The 22099-nt window shown below is 52.1% G+C and overlaps 2 protein-coding genes across 2 annotated transcripts; one reads left to right on the forward strand and one right to left on the reverse strand.

The window, feature by feature from the left end:
- Nucleotides 1–6199: 6199 nt before the first annotated feature.
- Nucleotides 6200–12679, reverse strand: SLC2A10 (solute carrier family 2 member 10). Its single transcript, XM_068416485.1, has 5 exons — nt 12676–12679; nt 8933–10309; nt 7763–7885; nt 7042–7177; nt 6200–6390 (listed from the first exon to the last, which is right to left on the reverse strand). Exons 1-5 carry the CDS (start codon nt 12677–12679, stop codon nt 6294–6296), a joined length of 1737 nt encoding a protein of 578 aa, XP_068272586.1. The 3' UTR covers nt 6200–6293.
- Nucleotides 12680–18125: 5446 nt separating this feature from the next.
- TP53RK (TP53 regulating kinase) lies at nt 18126–19750 on the forward strand. Its single transcript, XM_068416324.1, has 2 exons — nt 18126–18611; nt 19140–19750. The coding sequence occupies exons 1-2, from the start codon at nt 18137–18139 to the stop codon at nt 19613–19615; spliced, it is 951 nt and encodes a 316-aa protein (XP_068272425.1). The 5' UTR covers nt 18126–18136; the 3' UTR covers nt 19616–19750.
- The last annotated feature ends 2349 nt before the right edge of the window (nt 19751–22099 follow it).

A 22099-nucleotide genomic window follows, 5' to 3' on the forward strand; every position in this document is an offset into this window, starting at 1 on the left:
ATAATATTGACCCCATAATGCAGACCCTGGGGCAGTAGCTTTTGCAGCTATTCCCTTTGCAGTGGGGAGGAGATGGGGACCTGGGAGAGCATGAGGAAGGATGCAGGGCTGGTGCAGAGCTGCTGGGACAGGCACCCTTTGGGGAATGGGCATCAGAGATCCCCAGACTGGGCACCCAGCCCCCTCTGAGGAGCTATCTGAGCTGGCTGATAATCAGGGTTAGCGCCTTGCTGTCCTCCCTATCCTCTGACCAAAAGAGAAGCCGGAAAACGGAGATAACAGGATTGTCTGTGAACTCGAGATGTGCATTGCCCCACTTGCTATATCCCAGTCTTCCTGCCAACAACAAAAGTCTTCCCTGGGCACAAAACACAACTCTGAGAAATTCAACCTTTGAGACTCTCCAGGATTAGCTTCTGGTTGTGTCCCAGATACCTTCAGATCTGGTAGATGCTCAAAAGTGTCATTCTCCTTTTGTTGGCAAGGCCTGAGAGCAGGTTTCCATTTGAGCAGGTTGATTTACACGGTCCCCAGGGCCGAGCCCTGTTTCACAATTTCATGCAAGTCACCGAAAGCAACGGTCTTCACACCCACAGTACACCTCTCGCTGTGTGTGCCCGAGGAAGGGGGCACAGCCCAGAACAGCTCTGTTCAACCCCATGCAACCCCCCCATCCTGGCTGTGCTCCTCTTACCCACAGCCACCTCCCCTGGGACACCGGGCTTTGCAGTGTCCTTGCCCCCTGAAGACTCTCCCCTTCCATTTTTCCGAGAGATGCTCAGCTAATCTTTTCCTGCCCACTTAGAGGAGCAAGTGGTGTCTGTGGGTGGGCTGGGGCTGGCAGGGTTCTCCCAACCAGCAGTGATTATCCAGCAGCTCCTTGCGAGGGTAAAGGGGAGGCCAGGGAAGCCACTGCCTAATCCGTCCCCGAGCTGGATGGGTGCCTGGATCATTTCAGCACTGCTCGGGGCGTTCGGACGATGCGCACGCTCTGCAGCGCAACCCGCCCCCTCGGAAAGCTCATGGCACAGGCATCTGTCACCGAAACCTGTCTGCATGAAAGGCTGTCTGCACAACCGGGGGAAAAAGGAAAGGCATGACAGCACAATTAGTGAGAGCAAATGAAAGGCTGTTTGAAGAGGAGGAGGGAGGAAAGGGGAGAGCTGCATAAATCCCTGGTGGGGTTTTGGGCTTGACATCAAAACCCCTTAACAGTGTATTACTTCAGCCCCCGATGTGGACAGATGTTGAGCTGTGGCTCAAAGGAAGTCAGAAATCTTTCCTTGGAAAAAATTTGGCTAGGAAACTAAAGAAAATATTGTGAAAGAAAAGGAAATAAAAGCCCACTAAAGAAGATTTATCACTGCCTCAAGCATTTCTGTATCCTCTAGTCTTATGAGGTCCCAGCCTCAGGGGAGAGAAAAAGAGAAACAGCCTGTTGCTACACTAATGGGTCACAAATTTAGAGTGGGGACATGTTTGTCCAGTTAGACGATGACGGAGGGAGCTAGCCCAGCTGAGGGCTCCTCCCATCCACCCTAACCCCAGACGGCTTCCAGTGGCCTCTGGCACCAGCCTGCAGCTTTCCCTGGCGCATCTGTCTCAGCTGCCCTTTTTGCCCGCTCACTCACTTTGCAAGGTTCTTCTGGAGCCCTTTGTCATTGGCAAAACAGTTTGTTTCCCAAGAGAGCTTAGCCTCATCCACAAACCTGGAGATTTCTCTGTTCGTTCCCTTCCCAACGCCACAAATGAAGATGTTGCATAAAACCAGACCCAGCAGAGATTCTTGGGCAACCCCATTGCTGAATCTCATTTGTCCTCAAAAACTGTCTGTTAAACCCTGCACTTTGCTACCTGCAAGATAGGAATATCTTTTAACTAGGTTTTAATCCATAAAAGGACTGTTGTTTCAACCTCGTGGCAATGTAAATTTTTAAAAATAATTTTTCCAAAATATTTTTGAAAATATCCGTTCTCTGTTGGGTTCTCCCTTTCTCTGCACATACTGATATTTTCCCAGAGTCCCATCACGCTGCCAAGGCAGGCTTTCACTCTTCGGCAGCCGTGTCTGCTGGCTCTTTCCCATCCGCCTGTCTGCCCGTGTGCCCACTGCTGGTGCAGACCCGACCACCCCAGCAGGGACGGAGGTGACATTCACCCCTGCAGCTCCCAGGGTCCCCTTCCAGAGCTTGGTTTGTAGGTGGGAGCTATGCCAGCAACCTGCCAGTCTTCTGGTACAGTAACCATTTGTAAAGTCACATTGATTTAGTTCCCCTAACTTAGGGGCTACAAAGAACGAACTGGGTGTGAGGATCTCCCAAACAGCTGCAGCAGTGAAGATCAACCCACAGCTATGCCTGAGCTGCCTTGTCATGCCTTATCCTCCTTGGTAACCTATTGCACCTTTGTATTGAGCAACGGTTCCCTAGTCAGGTTCTTACTTCTGATATATTTAAAAAAATTTTTTTAAGATCTTTGCAAGGAGATCTTCATGCTCTTTTTTAGCTCCTTTAATTTTCTGTCTATGCTTTCCTTGCTATGCTTTATGGGTTTTCCTTTTCACTTCATGTGGGAAACCTTTCCGCTTTTAAAACACTGACCTTCTCCCTGTGATACCTCCTTAACCTTAGCAGTGAATCAGACTGGGTGTCTTTTAGGACCTCTTAGTTCTTTTTGAGCTGTAGCACATGTTTTACTTGAGCTTTAATAGAACATTTTTTAATTGCCTCCAGACTGCTTGCAGGCTCCTTGCTTTCTGCCTGTTCCTTTTCGTTTTGTTGTTATTGACTAATCACCTTATATTTTCATGGTTCCCTTTCTTGAAATTGTAGAGCCACGTGCTGGATTTATTTGGTGTGCTCTCTCCCACTACAGCATTAAATTGGTTGTTTTGTGGTCACTAGCCGAGAACAACTCTCCCACAAACACCTTGTGAAGCAGGTCCTGCGCACCGCTCCCCACCAAACCCGGAGCAGCAGCCCTCCTCGCCGCTTCCAGCACTGCTTGGGCCAGGAGACTCGTTATTGTATCCAGAACTACTTTTTTTTTCTTCCTGATGGATCACTGAGCTGACTAGTTTCTCTAATCTCATTTTATATTTGCTGATCATTACCTTTATCCTGATCGGGGTCAGTAACACAGTCCTGGCTCTACATTTTTCCTATTGGAATCTGGGATCTCCTATCTTGAGAAGTCTGTGTTGGTACTGGTGTTGTCTTTCAGGGTGATTGGGAAACCTGGTGTTATCTTATTTTTTTAAGCTTCTGGTATAGGGTCAGAAGCATCTCTAAGTTTTGCCCTTGCTTGGTTGCTTAATAATGTTCCTGTGGGTCTGCTGGTATTATACATGGTAAAACTCACCTTACTTATTGCAGCTGCATCACTTATTTCCCTGCTGCTCTTTCCCTGGATACTGGACACATCCTCCTCATGAGGGGTGCAAGTCTGAATTTCTACACCCACTGACTTTCCTTCAGCTCCTTCTTTAACCACTCCTTTAGGGCTTTTCCATTTTTCAGTGCCACCAGCCCAGCTCTGCCGTGATGGATGTGCAGGACCCCGTGACACGAGCTGGCAGGTTCAGAGCTGTCTCCCTTGCAGGAAGCCCTTCCTGGGTGTGTACCCCTCTTCATCGCAAGGGCCACAGGAGCAGAGGTGGGACTCTGCTCTGCAGCACCCTGAGGCTCTCCCAGCACCTCCTCTCCCATTGCCTTGCACCCCGTGCAAGCACAGGTGCCCCAACACGGTGCGTTCCATGTGATGAGCTGGGCAGCCCCTTGCAGATTCCTCCTGCCTCATGGGCTGAACCTGTTGGGTTGGGAAAGTTGCATCCTGGCTGGTATCAGAAATAGTGTGGCCGGAAGTGATTGTCTCTCTGTACTCGGCACTGCTGAGGCCATACCTTGAATACTGTGTGCAGTTTTGGGCCCCTCACTACAAGACAGACATCGAGGTGCTGGAGTGAGTCCAGAGGAGGGCAACGATGCTGGTGAAGGGTCTGGAGAATAATGGGGAGTGGCTGAGGGAACTGGGGGTGTTTAGCCTGGAGAAAGGGAGGCTGAGGGGAGACCTTATCGCTCTCTACAACTACCTGAAATGAGGGTGTGGTGAGGTGGGTGTTAGTCTCTTCTCCCAGGTAACAAGCGATAGAACAAGAGGAAACAGCCTCAAGTTGTGCCAGGGGAGATTTAGATTGGATATTAGGAAAAATTTCTTCATTTCTTCTTATCAAGCATTGGAACAGGCTGCCCAGGGAAGTGTTTGAGTCACCATCCCTGGACGTATTTAAAAGATGAGTAGATATGGTGCTTAGGGCCATCCCTTGGTAATGTTAGGTTAATGGTTGGACTTGACGATCTTAAAGGTTCTTTCCAACCAAAATGATTCTGTGTTTTTTCTGAAGAAAGCAGGAAAGACAGCCCTCTTACCCTGGGCGGATTAATCTCCCTTACCCCAAGCTAACTTACAGCTTTCTGTGCCATCACCCCAGAGCCTGGCAATGGCAGCAGCCCTGTTTGCTGCCCCCAGAGCTAACTCGCCCCCTCACCCCAACCAGCCCTGCAGCCAGCCCCGACCCGGGCCCACTCCACCTCTCGTGAAGCCCAAGGGTCTCCATCCTCTCCTCTTCCCCTCGCCCCCCAGGGCAGCCCCAGCTCTGCCCCCCCCATGCAGGGATGCCCCTGAATTCCCCGTCCCATCTCCCTCCTTCCCGGGCTCCACCGATCCCCGAGGCGCAGCACGGGGGGGCAGCGGCACCTCTGCGGGGCGGGGGGTCCCTGGGGCTCAGACGCTGGGTCCGAGGGGTGAGGTGAGATTTCGGTCATGGGGGGGGGGGGGGTGTCAGTCTCCCCAGGGTGACACGCACCAGCGCCGGGGTGGGCTCGCAGCGGGCCCGGAGCGGGGCCGCCGTCACACGGACGGTGCCGGGGTGCCCCCTCGCGGCAGAGCCGCCGCGGTGCATCCTCGGATCCCCCTTGGCCGGGGATCCCCCCTGAATGTACAACCCTGTTACCAACGGCCAGTCTGCAGCCGTGATCTGGGGGCTGACTTTAACTCCTAGGACAGCACTGATGCTTTTCTCCCCCAGAAAATCAGAGTTACCCCTGATACAGCTCAGTGTTCTTTTTTTTTTGCAGGAAAAGAGCATAAGTTTTCTGTTTTACAGGTGTCCTTGTGTGCCCTGAGGTGACAACATCTGCAGTGCATGAGGGACTTCAGAAACGCCAAATTCCAGCCCCGCAGCAGAGGTGAAGTGGGGAGGCTGAGGCGGGTGAGGAAAGCTGTGGGTGAGGAAGGTTGTGGGTGACTCCCATGGCTCAGTGGGAAGAGAAAAGCACTTCCATGGCAGACACCTGACAGCCATGGGCTGAATTACAGCCAAGGACAGCTCGTTTTTCACTGTTTTTATGGATTCTCTCTGAGACAGGGGTTTGAGGGACATCCTTTGTGCTTGTCCCTGTGATGCCAACCAGGTGGCTCAGCGTAGCAGTCACTGGTCCCCCAAGAAGCTGCATTTTCAGTAGAAAACCCCACTTAGCTCCTTCAAGGGTTCAAAAGAGGCAAGGCTGGCTGTTCAGCAGGGTGCCAGCTCTTCCTCTCTCAGAAGGTTTGGGGAATGAGTGTGGTGTAAGTAGGGTGTTTTTTTATAATTTATATGTGTCAGGAGGAGGGGTGAATTAATCAAAGAACATACAATTGTAAGAGGTGGAAAACTTGTAGAAGGTACCAGAATATTGCATGCATTTTTGTATGTGCAAACCCTGGTCATGAGCTAGCGCTCGTTCTGCCTCTGCTGAAACAGGGCATTTACCTGCATGAGCTCCCATCTCAGACTCCCGGCTCCTATGTAGATGTTACAAAGGGTGACAATATTAACGTACGCTGTTGAGTGCTTGACACGTTCCTCCTGCGCTACTGTCTCTTCTGTTAAGCATCAAGCATTTCAAAGAACTAGGAAATAATACACCTTGCGTACAAATGAACGGCATGGGCGGAAAGCATTGTCAGCAAAAGTTATGCTTTAATTCCTGCGTACAAAACCATTAACCTCTTAAATGACAGGAGATACAAACCATGAAAAATAAAAGATATAAAAGGAAGGACGTGTTCCCTGACTGGGACTTGCGATCCTTCAAGCACCCAAAGGACATCTATTGGCATGTCCCAAGAGCTAAGGCACTGTGGTGAGAATCGTCTCTGAGCAGAGGTCATCAGCTAAAGGCCATGGAAAAGAACCGTCCGATGGCACAGCCTGCTCTTCTCCTCAGGGTGATGCGGTGGGCACGTCACTGGTTTCATGTGCTGCTGGTGTGCTCCACTCTCTGGTACTGGGCGTGTGTGCAGCTCGCTCCTCTTCCACGTCTCTGTTTGAACACGTTTCCTTCCCACACCCTGCTGGGCAATGGCGAAGGTCAGCTGCTGCTCGCAGGGAGCCAGGAGCTAGAATGGGGTTTACAGCAGTTACCCCTCTCCGGCCACCCCCCATGGAGTGTGGGCTCCCTCCCCTTGGCATCACGGCCTTGCAGCCCCACAACCTCCCTCTGCTCCAGCAGTGCTTGCCCTGCCACCTCCTTCACTACCAGAACTGCACAAACACTGATTGATCTTTCCCAGCCCATTACAGGCTTTGCATGGAAATCACAGGGTGAGAGCCCATGGTGTGTGTTACACCAAGAGATGTCTCTGCCCCAAAGCAGAAGGATCGGTCCAGGATTAGTCTAAGGACCTCACTGCCCTGACCGGCTTGTGCCATGCTCTGGTCCTGCTCTCCTCCTCTCACCCACAAGCCCTGGCTTTCGGCCTTTTTCCTCCCTAGTGTCACCAGTGCCCTCCAGCAACACGGCTGCAAGGCTCAGGGCAGTGACCTGCTGAGCAACCACGCTGCAGCTCTTGCACCCCATCCTATGAGCCTGCACAAACCTGACATATTCTCAGCAGCACTGACCAGACTTTGCAATGGCCCCGAGCTGCCCACTGCCATAGACCTCAGGGACTGCCGGTGGGAAGCACCCAAAGCCAGCACTGGTACAACAGCACACGTACCGTTTCCTGGAGAACTGCTGGTCTATCTCCTCTAAGGACTGTCCTTTCGTTTCCGGAACAAAAAGGTAAATGAATATAACAGCCATCACTCCCATCAGTCCATAGAGAAGAAACATCCAAGAGAAACCAATGGCATCTGCAGAGAGATGAAGGGTCTGTTGGAGGTAGGTCACATCATGGGGTACAAAGGAATTTGGTTGCTTACTGTGAGGTGGTCATTGGGGCCCGACAGGGGCATCTTATTTTGAGAAGCCCTCAGAAGGGCAGGGAAGCTCCTTATCTGCAAGCCCTGGAGAGGGAATGAGCAAGGGAGAAGGATGGTTCATGCCAGGCTTTGCCAGCAGCACCACAGAAGGAAGGAGAAGGCAGCCGAGCTCCAGGGCCCAGCAGTGCCCACTGAGTGGCTCAGCTGAGAGCTCTACTAGCAAGAAACATCGTAAAGCTACTGGCATGAAAGCTGCAAACTCTATGGTTTCCTGATCCTGCAGTACTATAGTACAGCCCAGTGGGTGATGGATGATTTTTATGAAATGGGAGGCAGAGGGGCTCAGACCAGTGTTGCTGATACCTGTTTTTTCTGCTCTCAGAGGCACCAGAGTCACACCTATGCCAGTGACAAGTCCCCAGGGTTCAAAAATGCCATTTGATCTCCAAATGGCTTGTGGTAGCCACCTTCCCTAACCAGCTGTGGGAGTTGGAGGGATGGGGAATGGCCACTTACCAATCAGGTCCAGGAAGGAGAGGCTGATCAGTAGATTAGCAGCCCAGTTGAAGCTGTTACAGAAGGCAAAGGCTCTTCCTCTTATCCCAGCAGGGTAGATCTCACTGAGGACCAGCCAGGTCACTGCATGGGTTAGAGAGATCAGAAAGACAGTTGTAAGGGTTAAGTAATTTATTTGGGAAATGGGCAAGGGAAGATTTCAGCAGGGGTTTTAAACTCTGGCTTCACCCAGCACCCACTGCTGGTGGTGTCAAACATTCATCGATCTCAGGGTCAGGTCACAGCAGAACACTTCAAAACTCCCAGGTTCAGCACTCCACGGAAGAATGAAATACCAATGAACAGGTCCAGGGAGCAAAGAAGAAAGCAGGGAGTTGGCCATTCCATTCAGGGATCATGGACAAGGTCTGGCATCCCTGCTCGTGGGGCATGCTCTTTGTAAAGAAATGAGAAAGGGGTAGGATTAGGGAGTCAATGTTGCATTTGGGCTAAAATCAGAGCTAAAGCAATATGTATCTTCAAGTTGTCTCTCCTATCCCAGGATTACTTTGCTTGAAATAATTTACATGGCCACTGTCAAACCCATGAGACTTGCTCACTTATGTGTTTTCTTGTGTTAGATGCTGTTTTCTCCCATCAAGGCATTTAAAGCAACAAATGCCAGAAAACAGAAGAGCTCACACGGAAGCAAGAACTAATCTCTATTCTTATCTGATGAATAAACAGTGATTTCACAAAAAGACCAACTGATACTGAGAAACTTTCAAAGAGGCTCCACTTCCAGTTCTGCCACTGACTTCAGCACACAGAAGGCCCTCAGTCCCTCTGTCCTCAGCCCTCTATTTTCCTCCCCACCAGGGTGCTAGGAAGATTAGGTAGTACTTGTGGGATGCTTTGATTTTGCAATGAGCATGACAGAAAAAAAACATTACAAGGGTAGTGATAGCATGGAAGAGAAAGTTCTTGTAGTGCTGTACCAGCCCTATAGCTGACAGAGCTGCAATGCTAGAAAATTATTTAGTGGGCAGAAAGGGATGCATTTCCAGTTCCCAGACACCAAGCTGCTTGGTAAAGCAGACGCACAATGAACGCTTCAAGCAGATTGTAAAGATCAGCCCTGATTTTATTCTCTGGGTTATATTCTCTTATGTGTATAAACACCATACTTACTTGGTCCAAATCCAATTGAGAAGGCGCTCACGAAAGCCATCATGCTTAGCAGCGTAATCCAGTTTAAAACCATATGTTCTGTCCAGGGAGCACCACCAAAAGGAGGGCCTGTGCTTTCCACTGTATCTTTTTTGGATAGACCTCCCAAGCCCCTTTTCTGAGTGAGGGAAGAATCAAGAACAACCTCTTTGCTTTGAGTACTGGCAAAAACTTTTGTAAGGCTCCTCGTGGCAGCAAAACCAGGGCCTGCCTGACTTTTGACAGCACCCAGTGCTGGTGGGATGGGTGACACAGCAGACAGGGAGGATACGGGCATCATGGGGTGCTGGGTGAGGCTGTGGGATGCATTGGGGTCTGCGGCTGCCTTGCAGTCCCTGGCCATGGCCAGTGGAGCAATGCGGCTGGTGAGGCCAATGGTGGTGACGGAGATGGCCATTACCACGCAGCCAGCCATGAGTAGCGCTCTCCTGCCAGCTTTGTCTGCAAAGGCCATTGCAACAAGCGTGGCCACCACCTTTATCGCCCCCAGCCCAACAGAGGCCAGGATTGCTGAGGAGTTGCTCTGGAACCCCACTGAGTGGAAGATTTTGGAGGCGTAGCCCAGCACATTGGGCTGCCCAGTGAACTGCTGGAAGAGCACCAGTCCCAGGCCCACCAGGGTCCTCCTTCTCATGCTGTCTCTGGTCCTGAAAAGGTCAAGAAATGAGTAATGTTTCTCTTTATAAGGCTCACGCTTTGCCATCTCTCTGTCCTCAGTGTTCTGTAACTGAATGAGGCCCTTCTGGCACTCTGAGTCCCACGAGCTTAATTTAACAGGGTTCACTGGGAGAAAGAGGATGCTGAGGAACTGCATGGCTGTCGGGGCAATGGCCAGCCCAAACATGTACCTCCATCCCTCATCCAGATCCGCAAAGATGTAATTCAGCGCATAGGACAGTAGGATGCCTACGGTGATACCTGCTTCATAGAGAGACACCAGCAGCCCTCGCTGATGAGCAGCCACCATTTCTGAGACGTAGATGCAGCAGGCCATGGATGAGACAGAGATGGCAAAGCCCACAGTCATGCGCCCAACAACCAGCCCAATAAAAGTCCTCGCCAATGTGAGAATAAGGCTGCCAGCCAATAGGACCAAGTTGCTGACCAGGATTGCTCTTCTCCGTCCATGGCGGTCAATGAGGATCCCCCCAACCAGAGAGGCGAGGAGAGCTCCGATGAGGAGGGCACTCACGAGAATTTCTTGCTTGAAGCAGCTGAGGTGAAAATCTATCTGCAATTGCAGCAGTGCACCGGAGATAATCCCCAGCTCATATCCAAATATCAGCCCACCCAGAAGAGAGACCGTTGCAGACAAGAGGAGGACCGGCAGTGCACGACCTGGAAAACAAGCAAGAAACACCAGGTTCAGTTTTCTGGCACCAGCAGGCAAGCTATCAGCATGGATAAAGCTGGAAAAAGCTCCCCCAGGAGACCCACAGCTTTCCATCTACAAAGCCATGATCCTGAATTTCCCCAAAAGGCACTAGGTCACGGGTAGAGGCACTTGCAGATATTCACACAACCTACCAGGCCTGCGCACGCTGCCACTAACTGCAGGGGCACTCATTTGGGGTGCAGAACTGTGAAAACAGGACTGTGTTAACAAAGTTAAGACTCATATTTAAGCGGAGGACAGCGATTTGTAGTGCCTGGAGTTGTGTGGGGGGATCCTCTGTGGTCTCCCTTGACTCTAATTACAAAATGTGTTCTGGGCAGGAAACACCGCTTCAGCTTTCTTGTTCTGAACTGTTCTGCATTATCATTTTCACGTTTCAGTGCATGTGGCACCATCAGCTCTCGCTGCGGGCTCTGCATTCTCACTCCCTACCTTGTTGTTAAAAATGCTGCTTGCAAAACTTTATTTCTCCTAGTTTTTTGCAAAACCTTATTTCTCCTAGTTTTTTGCAAAACCTTATTTCTCCTTGCACTCTCAGCATGACTTTGTGGGGGTGGCCCTGATTTCTTCATCTCTCCTTCTACAGCACAGAGTGTCCAGGATCCCCGAGCCAGGCACAACCTTCTCAGGCTGGTCCAGGACTACAGGACAAACATCATCATGAGCTGAAAAGTTCACTGTTGCCTGTCCCAGATACAAGAAGCGGTTCTTTGACCTTGCCCTTCCCATAGACCTGAGCATGCAAGTTTAGTAAGTAAGTAAGTTCAGCTAAAATAAGAAAAAAATAACAGCAAAAGCAAACCCAACTCAAACCAACCAGCTCACCCCAAACAACCCTAAAAACCCAAGGTGCTTGCTGCACACGCTTCTCACCCTGGGCAGAGGATGAAAGGGTGACCATGCGTGAACCATTAGTCGTGTTACGGCAGGGGGGATTGCATGTGGTGTGAGAGCCAGCGCTGACGTAGGGACCTCTGGGAACAGCAGTGACAGTGACCTCCCCCCCAGTTACAATTTTGAAGGCACAAGTAAAGTGTGGTAGCTTAGAAGTTTGTGCTGGTTTCCAACACCTAATACTATCTGTATTCTCACATTGGCTTTGTTTAATTAGAAATACTCACAGTTTCGGTAGACTGTATGTGGAAAAAATGTGGACTCAACCACCAGACCATGGAAAACTTTCCTCACCCTGCCTAAGGGCTTTTTTCCTTCACAAGCTGTGTTTAATAGGAAGTGTCTCTATTTGGCCTTTAATTGCAGCTAGCAAGAAAGGTTATTTCTCAGTGATGGCTGTATTTATATTTGTATTTATTCTGTAATCCTCTGTGTTTCATTTGTGTTGCTTACACCATTCCAGCTACACGCTAGTCCCTCCCACCATGCTCTGTGTGACGACCTGCACTGCCTTTATCACTTCTTGTACACATTATGCAGATAATTAGAAAAAATATTTGCTCACTGAGAACAAAAGGCTTTGCATAAAATGGGCATGCCATTAGTTTCAAGCCACAAACTCAATTAGACACAGCCCCGCTGTAAATACTACAGCTGATTCCATCAGATTTTGCTGTATTTCTTGTTAACTTAATGAGTAGTAAAAGTTCATGAACTTTGATTGAAATCCAGCTTTGTGTATAGTCTGTTCTGGTGCAGTTGGGGAACTCGAGGACTCCTCAGATCTTCACAAGAGGACAGAAAGTTTGGTGAGTCTCCCAAGGAGCTGTGCCAGGCAATTCCCTGCCTATGGCAAGCTCTGCTCCGAGGGCCGGGCTGCGGGGCTGGGCAGTAACCCCTGCTGCTGACCTGGCTGAGCCTGAGCTGACTTTTGAACCGAGGTCCCTCTTTGCCTACACCAATGCCAGCAGGCGCAAACCCCTGGTGCTCCCTCCGCGCTCCCTGCGGCTCCCCCCCACCACGCAGCCCCCTCTTCCCCGGGTCTGCTGCATGGCCTGGGGGCTGTGGCACGGGAAATTACTTGTCTCTTTATGAAAGTTTGCTATGTTTGCTGCTGGAAGTGCTAAAAAAAATAGAAAGAAAGGGAGCTGGAGGCGGGGGGAGGGAGCTGCAGGCTCAGCCTTTAGGAAAAGTTGAAAACTTTTTTTTTTTTAAAAAAAAAAAAAACAAAACCCAACCCTTTTTCCTGGGGCAGGACGCGCCCGTTGCCAGCCCGGCTGCCTCTTCCCGAGAGGGGCTCGCCGCCTCCCTTCCGCCGGCGTGGGGGCGGCCGCCGCCCCGCACCCCCGGGCCGCCCCCCGCGCCGCAGCGGCCCCCCCCGCCCCGCCGCGCCCCCGGCCCGGCCCGCACTCACCCATGTCGCGGCGGGGCAGAGCCCGGCGCTCCGCGGCGGCGGGCGCGGAGCGGAGCGGAGCGGGGTCCGGCGGCCGGAGCGGGGCCGCGCAGCGCCACGTCGCTCCCGCCCTGCCTCCCGGCCGGGCAGCCTGGGGCTTGCAGTCGCCCTGCCCGCCCCTCGGGGAGCCGGGGCGGCCGGGGGTCCCGGGGGGGACCGCCCTCGCTGGGATGGGCTGCCCGGGGTGCCGGCCACTCCGGGTACCGGCCGCTCGGGATACCGGTTGCCCGGGGTACCGGGTGCCCGGCCTCCTTCGGGCGGGCACCGCCCCGGGGAGCTGATGCGAAGGGCCGGGGAGAAGGAGCGTGACTCCGGGGTGAGGGGGGAGCACGGCGGGACGCGCTCCCGTAACGCGGGGCCGGGCGTGTGACCGCTCCGTGCAGCCCGGGTTTGCCCGCGCAGGGTGGCTGTGGACGTTTTACCGGGGTATGTTGCTAATTGGTCTGGGCACGAGGACGTGGCAGCGTCCGGCTTAGGCTGCTGGAATGACAGCTCTGTCCCCAGTCCATGTCACTTGAGCCAGGGAAGGAACCTCCTCTGCTCGCTGACTTCAGACCCTCTCCAATGCAGAGCTTCGCTCCTCTGGACTAGAAAGCCTCTAGAAAGCCCACAAGAGATTGACAGTTTATTATAGTTTTTCAGTAGCTGGGTTGCAAAGCCAAGGAAAGCCTGCTAGGAAAGGAGTGACCATTTCAAAGCTAAAAACAAAAGAGCAGCATAACAGATTGCACTCTTACCTTTCTCTTCTGTGGGAAAGAAAGGAGCAGTCTCTCAAGCTTATCTCCTTCCCCCTGCACAGTGCTCCATTAGGCAAAACATTTCAGTGTTCAACTTTCCTTGCAATTAACATTCCTTTTCTGCTGAGTGGAACAGAAACCTTCCTGCTGGCCACTGCAGAAAAGACACTGACTGGGACTTGCACTTGGATGGATGCTCTTTCCTGAGTCTGAGGGTAAGTTCATGCATCACACAGTCCAGTCTGTAAAACAAGGATTTTACAAAACTTGATATGCCTACAAGTGCTTTCAAAACTCTCTAACACAATGTGAACATTCTCCCTCAGTGCCGTTCATGCAAACTGCAGTTGCTGGGCAGGTGAAGTACACGCGATGGCCAGAAGTTTGCTGTAACCCAGCTGGTGTGGGGACCAGTGTGGGGAAGATGTGCTGGCCCAGGCTTGGGGGTGAGCTTGCCATAGCCTTCCCAGAGCCATGTGATCAAAGGCTTTGTTTTTTTTTTATCTGAAAGTCATAGTGAATATTAAGTGTTTCAAATCATCTCCCTGGTTTATAGATTAAATAATTGCTTCCCATTCATATGCTCTAATTTAAATGGAAATACAGTACGTAAAAATGCCTCTTCTAAAACCTTGCATCTGATACAAACTGACAGCTGCACAGGGATCACACATGCGGGGAAGAATGGCTTCGAACATGAACACCAGCCAACAGAAACCAATGGTGTTCATGGAAGGAGCTTTTCAATAGGATTTGCAATTTATATTATAGTTGTTTAAATAGCTCTGAAATCAAGACCAGCTCTTACGACACTCAGAGGGAGAAATGGCTGCGATTTTCTCTCTTCCCCAAGCCCCTGCATATAAGGCCAGTCCACAGTGGGCAGCAGGCACTACAGCGCTGTGTCTGGGCTTGTATTCCAAGTTTTGGGAACACAGGGGAATGCTGGGGATGCAGTGTGATCTTGCCCATGATCTCTGGCCCCTGCAGCTTCTCCACGGAGCTCAAGCCTATTAATTTTGAGTGCGTTGTGTTATGAACTGGGGGAGATGTCGCCCATGCGTGATTCCCCACCATGCCAGGCAGAGAGCCAGAGGGGACCTACCATCCTCAGCAGCCGCTGGGCAAACCCGCTCTTGGCTACGTGATCTGCAATTCACCTGAACAATTCCTTCCTTCTCGAATGATTTCAGTGTGAGAAGGAAGAAGTGAGCTTTTCCTCCATGGTCACTCAGCATTCGTTCATCTGCCACCCTGCCGTTTTCTGGAGGCTTCCTGTTCCCTGGCAAGGCAATAAACATTATTAGCACAGACAGCAAGGAGGCGAGGTCCTAGGGAGTATAGGCAGAGCTTTATGGTATGTTTACAAAGGCAGCCAAAAAGATGACATCAGTATGTACAGAAATGCAGCCGCTGCGTCAACGCTGTGCGTGGCTGGGGGTTTTGGTCCTCTGAAAAAAAAAACAAGGTGAAAACCTGCTATGATGTACAGCAGGGATAATTTGGGAAAAAAAAAATCTTCCTTTGTGGTTTTTAAAGTACATCTTTCTTATTTTCTTATCATACCATTTGTAGTTAGTGGGTATTCTGGGCCTGTTGAAGTCGGTAGGTTTGTCCCTAAGCTCCACAAGAAAGGTCTGGAGGGGTTGGACCCACCAGGACTGGCTCATGCTTCATGTCTGCCGGCATGTTTCTAGCCTTGCTCCCTCCTGCCATGCTTTCCTCCTCCTCTGGAGACTGTGTGTCTTGGCAGTGCCATTTCCCCATCTGATCCTTATCTGGCTCTTGGCTGCGGGGCTTGCGGGGCAGGAGGGAGGGCGCGTTCCTGCTGCCGAACAGCACGGTCTCCAGGGCTGAGCCGCAGGAATGTGCTTCCTGAAGAGCTCAGCAGCCTGTGTTTGGTAACGCAACCCGGCTGTGATTACTGAAAATGGTACTTTCTACCTCTGGGCTGGAGCAGCTAAAAGAGGTTTTAAACTCACAAATTAAAATATAAATACAAGAGGAGAAAGAAGTCCATCCTGGAAACAGGAAGACACTCTGTTCAGGAACACTTATCACACAGTCGAGCACATTTTCTCTAATTAACGATTGACCCTTATGAAGGGTTTCAGGGGACCAAACTGACCAAGATCAATTCAGTTATTGATGAAAATTATAAACCATGAGCAGACGCCAGTGTTAGAGCTGGCTGGGACAGAGCCATCTCGCCAGGCACCTGCATTAACTGCGTACTCGTTTACAGCCCAGAGAGCTTTCTCCTTAGGATGCCAGGCTGCACACGTTTTCTTTTATGGTATCCTAACCCTGGGGGGTTCGCTGGCAATGCCGATCAGTACTGGTGGTCGCCCCATAGGTCCTGTTTCCTGCACATTTTAGGGGTGTCTCCAGCGTGGCAGCCTGCGGCAACCCAGGGTGCTCCCCTGCATCCCCATGCCGGTCCCTACAGCCTGCCCTGCCCGTAGCATCCTCTTGCTGGGGGAATTGGCCAAGATCCATAATTCTGAGCTGCGACAGGAGCCCGAGCTGTGAATTCACACACAGGAGGGTTTATCCCTGTGCCCACACTTTGAAGGTTGAGGACACAACCTCAGAGCCAACAAGTGCCTTAGCTGGGCACGAGGAGCCACCTGAGCCCTGATGTAGCCCAAATTCAGCCCTTTTCCAGTCTCTCCAGCTCTGAGGATGGCAGCCTCCACCCTTAAATAAGCTAGGGGGTGAGGGAAGAGCTGCCCACAGTGCTGCAGCCTGCCTGATGCCCAGGGATTGGCAGGACAGCGGGGAGGAGCCCAGGGGTTCTGCCTGGGTTTCCATTAGCTTGGTTTGCTGCGCTGCAATTTCTAAGTCAATTACATTGTTTGTGAAAGGAGAGTTTATAAACGCTTGTCACCAGGAGAGCAAAGTTACATAATTAAACAATGTACCAGAGAGTCTGTGGCTTCAGTGCAATTCTCTGGGGTGATTCAATATTCCAATAAAAATACTGGGTGATACCATAAATATTGTAAATGGCTCTAGATGGTTTCCAAGGGCTATGTCAACTGTTTATTGCATTTGAAGAGAAAAGAATAAGTGAAATCACAGGGCAGATAAAATTTAAATCAATAAAATAACAGGAAAAATAAAGCAAAAATATTTTCTTTTGTATTTTGAAAGCTCTGGAGGATGTTTTTGGCCAGCATGAGAGAAGACTGTCATATTTGCCTGAATAACAAACTGAGGGCATCTGTGTGCACTTGCTCACGGGTTATATATGTATGTCTGTGGGGGCTGTGCACGGATGCTTGGATAAAATCTGCCCACAACAGGGGAAAACCTCTTTGTTTATGTGATTGTTTGTGACATTTACAAATTCGAGCCATGGAGCCCAGGAACGCATCTCTTTCCCTGGCTGAGCTGTCGGGCTCCTGCAGCCCTGCCATGGCAAGGGCGGCCGAAGGAGGATGCCACGAGCGGGTAGAGTTGCGGGATGGATTACCCGTATCACTGAAAACTTGGGAAGGTTGTTTAAAAGTTGTTACTGAAGCAAGATAAATATTTATCATGCATGATCCCACCATGCCATGACAAGTAAGCTGTATGGAATGTGTTAATAAAATATAAATGTTCTGAAAAGGAAACAAATGTTGCGGATGAGAAAACAAGGACAAAAGGGACTTGTGGCACCTCCAAAGGCAACAATTGAAAACATATGTACATGGACTGGGCTGAGGCCTCTTGTACCTTCTGAGGAACATAAATTGCAGTTTGTACAGTAGAGTAGTGGGTTTTCAGTGTACCATAAAAACCCAAATACTGTTCCCAAGATGATAAGGCTTGTCCATCTTTTACTAATGCTGAGATGTGGGGCTTGGCTGCTCAAGGAAGGGGGAGTCACCTGACTCACTGCATGAGTGGCCTGTGCCAGCACCTGGGGCAGAAGCTTTGCTGCCGCCCAGCATGGGGACCCAAGGTCACACTATGCCCTGTTGCAGGCTGGTGATCTCCTGTAGCCTACGGGCAAACCCTGTCTCCTCCCCAACCACGAACTGGGCAACTGCAGTGGATCTGCATGGGCTCCAGCGAAGCCTTTTGGCACATGAAGCACCAAGAGCCAATGGTAGAGCCCTGGTGGTGATGCCCCAGTGGTAGAGTCCCCATGGCGATGCCCCAGTGGTGGAGCATCCTGGTGGTGATGTCACGGTGATGGAGTCCCAGGGGTGATGCCCTGGCAGGCAGCTCCAAGGAGAGCTGCTCGGAGCACCTTGGGGGGACCACAAGACCCCACTTGCTGTCTTGGGAAGGTGCACATCCAGCAGCTCGCTTGCAGGCCCTTGGGCAACTGCGTGTCTCGCTCTTGCACTGGCCAAAACACAGGAAAACGCCCCGGCTGGGGCTGGGGCAGGCTCAGGAACAAGCCCTACCATCCTGCAGCCACTCAGTATCCCCCAGCATGGCAGAGGTAGGCAGAGGGCAGCAGGACTTACGGGGGGAAGCACAAAGAGGAGTTTTGGCAGAGGCAGCACCAGGAAAAGGAAGAACGAGGAGGCGGGGCAGGGGACGCGCTATAGCGAGGGCGCCGGGGAGCGGTACAGCGGGGGCGGGGAAGGCGGAGCTGGGGGAGTTCGGCGGTTTCCGGCGAGAGCGCCGGAGATTGCCGAGGCGGGACCGCGGCGCGCATGCGCTGTGTGCCGGCGGGCCCTGTGATGGCGGCGGCCGAGGCGGCGGTGAGCGGCGTGTGCTCTGCCATGGCCAGGGCCGGGGGCCCTGCGATAGACGAGCCGGGGCCCGCGGGCGCTGCAATGGACGAGCCGGGACCCGCGGGCGCTGCAATGGACGAGCCGGGACCCGCGGGCGCTGCGATGGACGAGCCGGGGCCCGCGGGCGCTGCGATGGCCGAGGCGGGGCCCGCGGGCCCTGCGATGGACGAGCCCGAGGCCGAGGCGGGCGCCGCGGGCCCTGTGGTGGCCGAGGCCGAGGCGCCGCCGCCGGCGCTGCCGGGGCTGCGGCTGGTGAAGCAAGGCGCCGAGGCGCGCGTTTACCGAGGGCTCTTCCTGGGGCGGCTGGCGGTGGCCAAGCTCCGCATCCCGAAGCGGTACCGCCACCCGGCGCTGGAGGAGCGGCTGAGCCGGCGGCGCACGGCGCAGGAGGCGCGGTCGCTGCTGCGGTGCCGGCGGGCAGGTGGGCCCGGGAACGGCCGGGCCGGGGCGGTGTGAGGCGAGGCTGCCCTGGCAGGACAGACACCCCTGGGCGCCGGGTGCTTCCGTGCTCACAGGCATCCCCCCGGCTGTCCACGGCCCTCAGAGCAAATAACAGACGCTTGAGGGCCTTCCTGCTTAATCCTGAAGGATGCAGGTGCTTTCTTCTCATCCTGGGGCCACCTGCTTTACTTTTTCAAGGTGATCCCCTAAAATGCAGGCTGTCCTCTGCCGAAAAGCCCCTGTGTGTCTTTTTCCGGGGAGTCTTGCCCCGGGAGGGGCTGATACTGTTACCAAGCTCGAGCTGCCAGCTAGATTTAAGGCTGGAGGGTAGTGCAGGTTTGGAAACCAGGGGTTGGTGGGGGGAATTCCTGGATGTGGGTTATCAGTGGCTGAGGGTGATATCAACTGGTGTTTCTGGTTAAGGCTTGTATTGGTTGTGTTTTGTTGTTAAAGTTGGAAAATGGTGTAGATCAACAGCTAGCATTTCACTTGTTCTTTTTTTAAACAGGGATTTTAGCTCCAGCAGTCTACTTTGTGGATTATGTCACCAACTCCATATATCTTGAAGATATTGTAGACTCAGTTACTGTTCAAGATCATATTAATTCTCTACAACAGAGTGGAGATGATACCAGCCTCCTTATCTTAGCAGAGAAGATGGGTGAGCTGTTAGCAAGAATGCACGATGAAGATCTTATACATGGGGATCTTACAACTTCCAATATACTTCTGCGACCACCCACAGAGAAACTGGACTTAGTGCTGATAGACTTTGGACTCAGTTTTATTTCAGGTCTTCCAGAGGATAAAGGAGTTGATTTGTATGTTCTGGAAAAAGCCTTCCTCAGTATCCATCCGGATACTGAAACCATGTTTAAAGCTCTGCTAAAAACCTATGCAGCTACATCTAAAAAATCCGGTCCTGTGATTAAAAGGCTGGATGCAGTACGACTGAGGGGAAGGAAGAGATCCATGATTGGGTAGAAGAGAACGCGCTTAGGGATGGAGAAATACTACTACTTAGGTTCTGCAAATATGGTTATTTATACTTCCAGTTGGTTTTATTTCACAGATCACTATTTTGATAGCTTGTGTCTTCGAATAAATAAATTTGAATGAGTTTGTGTCATAAAGTAACCAAAGTAATTGTGAGATGGGAGCACAGACAAGAGAAACAACTAACGGTCACTTCTTTCCTAAACGTTAAATATTTCTTCTAAAAAGTAGTTACAGTGTCATTCCACTTGCTCTCTTCTTCATGTGGTTAGAATCATACCAAGTAGTCTTTCTAAACCTGTGGACCATGGATTTGTGGGAGCTAAGAGGGACCTGGGGATACCAGAGCATCTACAAAAGGTAATTAAGAAAAACAAATGTGTTATTTTTCTGGGAAGACTTTGCAACAAAGTGTTTAAATCCTGAAAATACTTAGGAGGACTGAATTCCAGGACAGGAGCAGTGCTGACATAGAGCGCTGAACATAAGACAGGTTCATTTTCTTCCAGTAGTAATTTTGCGTTTTTTAACTTTCAGTCAATATTATTTCCTTAAGCAAATATAAAAATTGTTAATCAAGAACAGTTTTCTGCTGAGAAACTTCCCCTTTAAACAAGAAGTCTGCTGTAAATTTCCATTTTTTTTGAGCTTTATAAGAGGGACTGCTTGTATCGTGCTTGCCTGCCTGGGTAGGCAGTTGTCGGAGGCAGTAATGCTGGATTTTTGGTAACGTTTTCTCTATATTACTTGATTTTCTGGATTACTGTTTGTAATAGCGTCAATGTTGGATGGCCCAGAGGAGGAGTTCACAAGCCCCACAGTAGATGGGTTAGAAGAGAATCAGTCCTCTGCGTTATAAGCAGAATGGGATGACGGTTGTGTGCTGGGTGAGTGCGTGAGCTTTGGCATTTACTTCAGATGATGATTTAAAAGAAACGGGGAACTTCTCCCTGAGCGATTTGCTGTGTTGGGCAGCGTCTGCCCGTCGGGGAAGTCCCTCTGCTCCCTCGTGCTGTCGCTGGTGCTCTGTCCGAAAATGCTTGTGCGGAAGAGGGAGCAAGCCCTGCAGGACCCCCCTTCCGCAGCGTTCCTCGCCCCTTCGCAGCCGCGGACGCGTCCCTTCCATCTGGAGGGGGAAGAGCAGCCGTAGGTGCAGCGCGGGGTTATGGCGGGCACAGCCCTGCCTGGCAGGGGAGAGGGGGACGGAGGGCTTCTTCCCCCCCGCTTAAAGTAAAGCAACCTGAGCAGACCCCTGCGTGGGGACGGGGCAAGCGGGAGCCCTCTCGCCGGGCAGCGGGGCCGCAGGGTGCGGGGAGAGCAGCGAGGCCCCCGCCCGAGGCCGCGGTTGGGAGCGGAGCGGGGCGGGGGCGGGGCCGGCGGGGGCGGCTGCGGCGCCGCGACCCACAAGGCGCTGCGGCGGCGAGAAGCTCACTCCGCGGTGGCGCCGCTGCAGCGTTGCCGCCTGGTAACACAGAGTTCTGGGTTCGCGGCCGCGCAAGTGTCCTAGCGCTGCGGGCTGCCCGTGCCCGGTGTGCATTCACCTCTTGCCAGAGGAGCCGCCTGGGCGAGTGCCCGGCCCCGGCGTTGTGGGGCCCCGGGTTCCACCGCCCAGCCACAGCTTTGGCTGTGGGGTTCGAGGACCCCCTGCTCTGTGCCGAACCAGCACCGTGTGTCCCTGAGGTGTAAGTTGTTTTTATTGCTTGGGTGCCCCAGCCGTGCCCACCTCACATGGAGCATGCTGCGGCCCGGGCTGGGGGCAAGGAGAAGGAGCCGTGTTTCCATGCAGGGAGCAGTGGGGGCCTTAGGAGCTGCTGCACGCTCTCCTGCCTGCTTGGAGAGTGAACACAACAGCCCGAGCAGCACACGGTCACTTAAAACGGTGTTCCCGGGGTGGGCTGTGGGCTGCTGGAGTGGGGGTGGGTGGATGTGAGCTAACGAGTCCCCTAATGAGGCCTGATCTGAGCCCCCAATCCCGGGCCCGCTGAGGGGAGGCAGCACACCCAACCGCCCTGCCCGCCATCCCCCATCTGTACAAACACTGCTTTTACTGTCTCCTGCTGATGCCAGGATTGAGTTATGTTTGTAAAGCCCTTTGAAGAAGTCTGTTTCTAACTATCATTATGTTTATTAAAATGCAGCTATCCCTGCGGGACCGCAGAGTAGAAACAAAGACCATTAACTACAAGTTGTTATGGCCGGCATGGTGCTCTGAGACGAAGCCCCGCAGTGGAGCTGGGGTGAGCAGCCTGCGGCGAGGCCAGCCCTCTCGGGGCGCTGGTGCCTGGGACTGGCCTTCTAGCAGGGACTCCTGAATTGGCCCCTGCTGAAATCTGCTCTGTGGTGGTGCTTCAAAACAAAGCAGAACTTCACTGGTAATGAAGAGCAAAATGTTTTGCTTTTTCACTGCATGATGAAACTCCTTCTCATTATATAACTGTTACTTTTTGCACATCTGTGTTACGACTTGTTGAT

The sequence above is a fragment of the Nyctibius grandis genome, chromosome 19 (assembly GCF_013368605.1).
Source record: "Nyctibius grandis isolate bNycGra1 chromosome 19, bNycGra1.pri, whole genome shotgun sequence".
In the NCBI taxonomy this organism is placed as follows: Eukaryota; Metazoa; Chordata; class Aves; order Nyctibiiformes; family Nyctibiidae; genus Nyctibius; species Nyctibius grandis.

Bases quoted from the DNA above. Each gene is read 5' to 3' on its own strand.
- SLC2A10 (XM_068416485.1), bottom strand. The intron at 7,886-8,932 runs GTAAGTATGGTG...TAACCCATGCAG, and splicing joins CTCAATTGGATTTGGACCAA to TGACCTGGCTGGTCCTCAGT. The intron at 7,178-7,762 runs GTAAGTGGCCAT...ATCTCTCTGCAG, and splicing joins CTCCTTCCTGGACCTGATTG to ATGCCATTGGTTTCTCTTGG.
- TP53RK (XM_068416324.1), top strand. From the start codon at position 18,137: ATGGCGGCGGCCGAGGCGGCGGTGAGCGGCGTGTGCTCTGCCATGGCC. The intron at 18,612-19,139 runs GTGGGCCCGGGA...TTTTTTAAACAG, and splicing joins GCTGCGGTGCCGGCGGGCAG to GGATTTTAGCTCCAGCAGTC.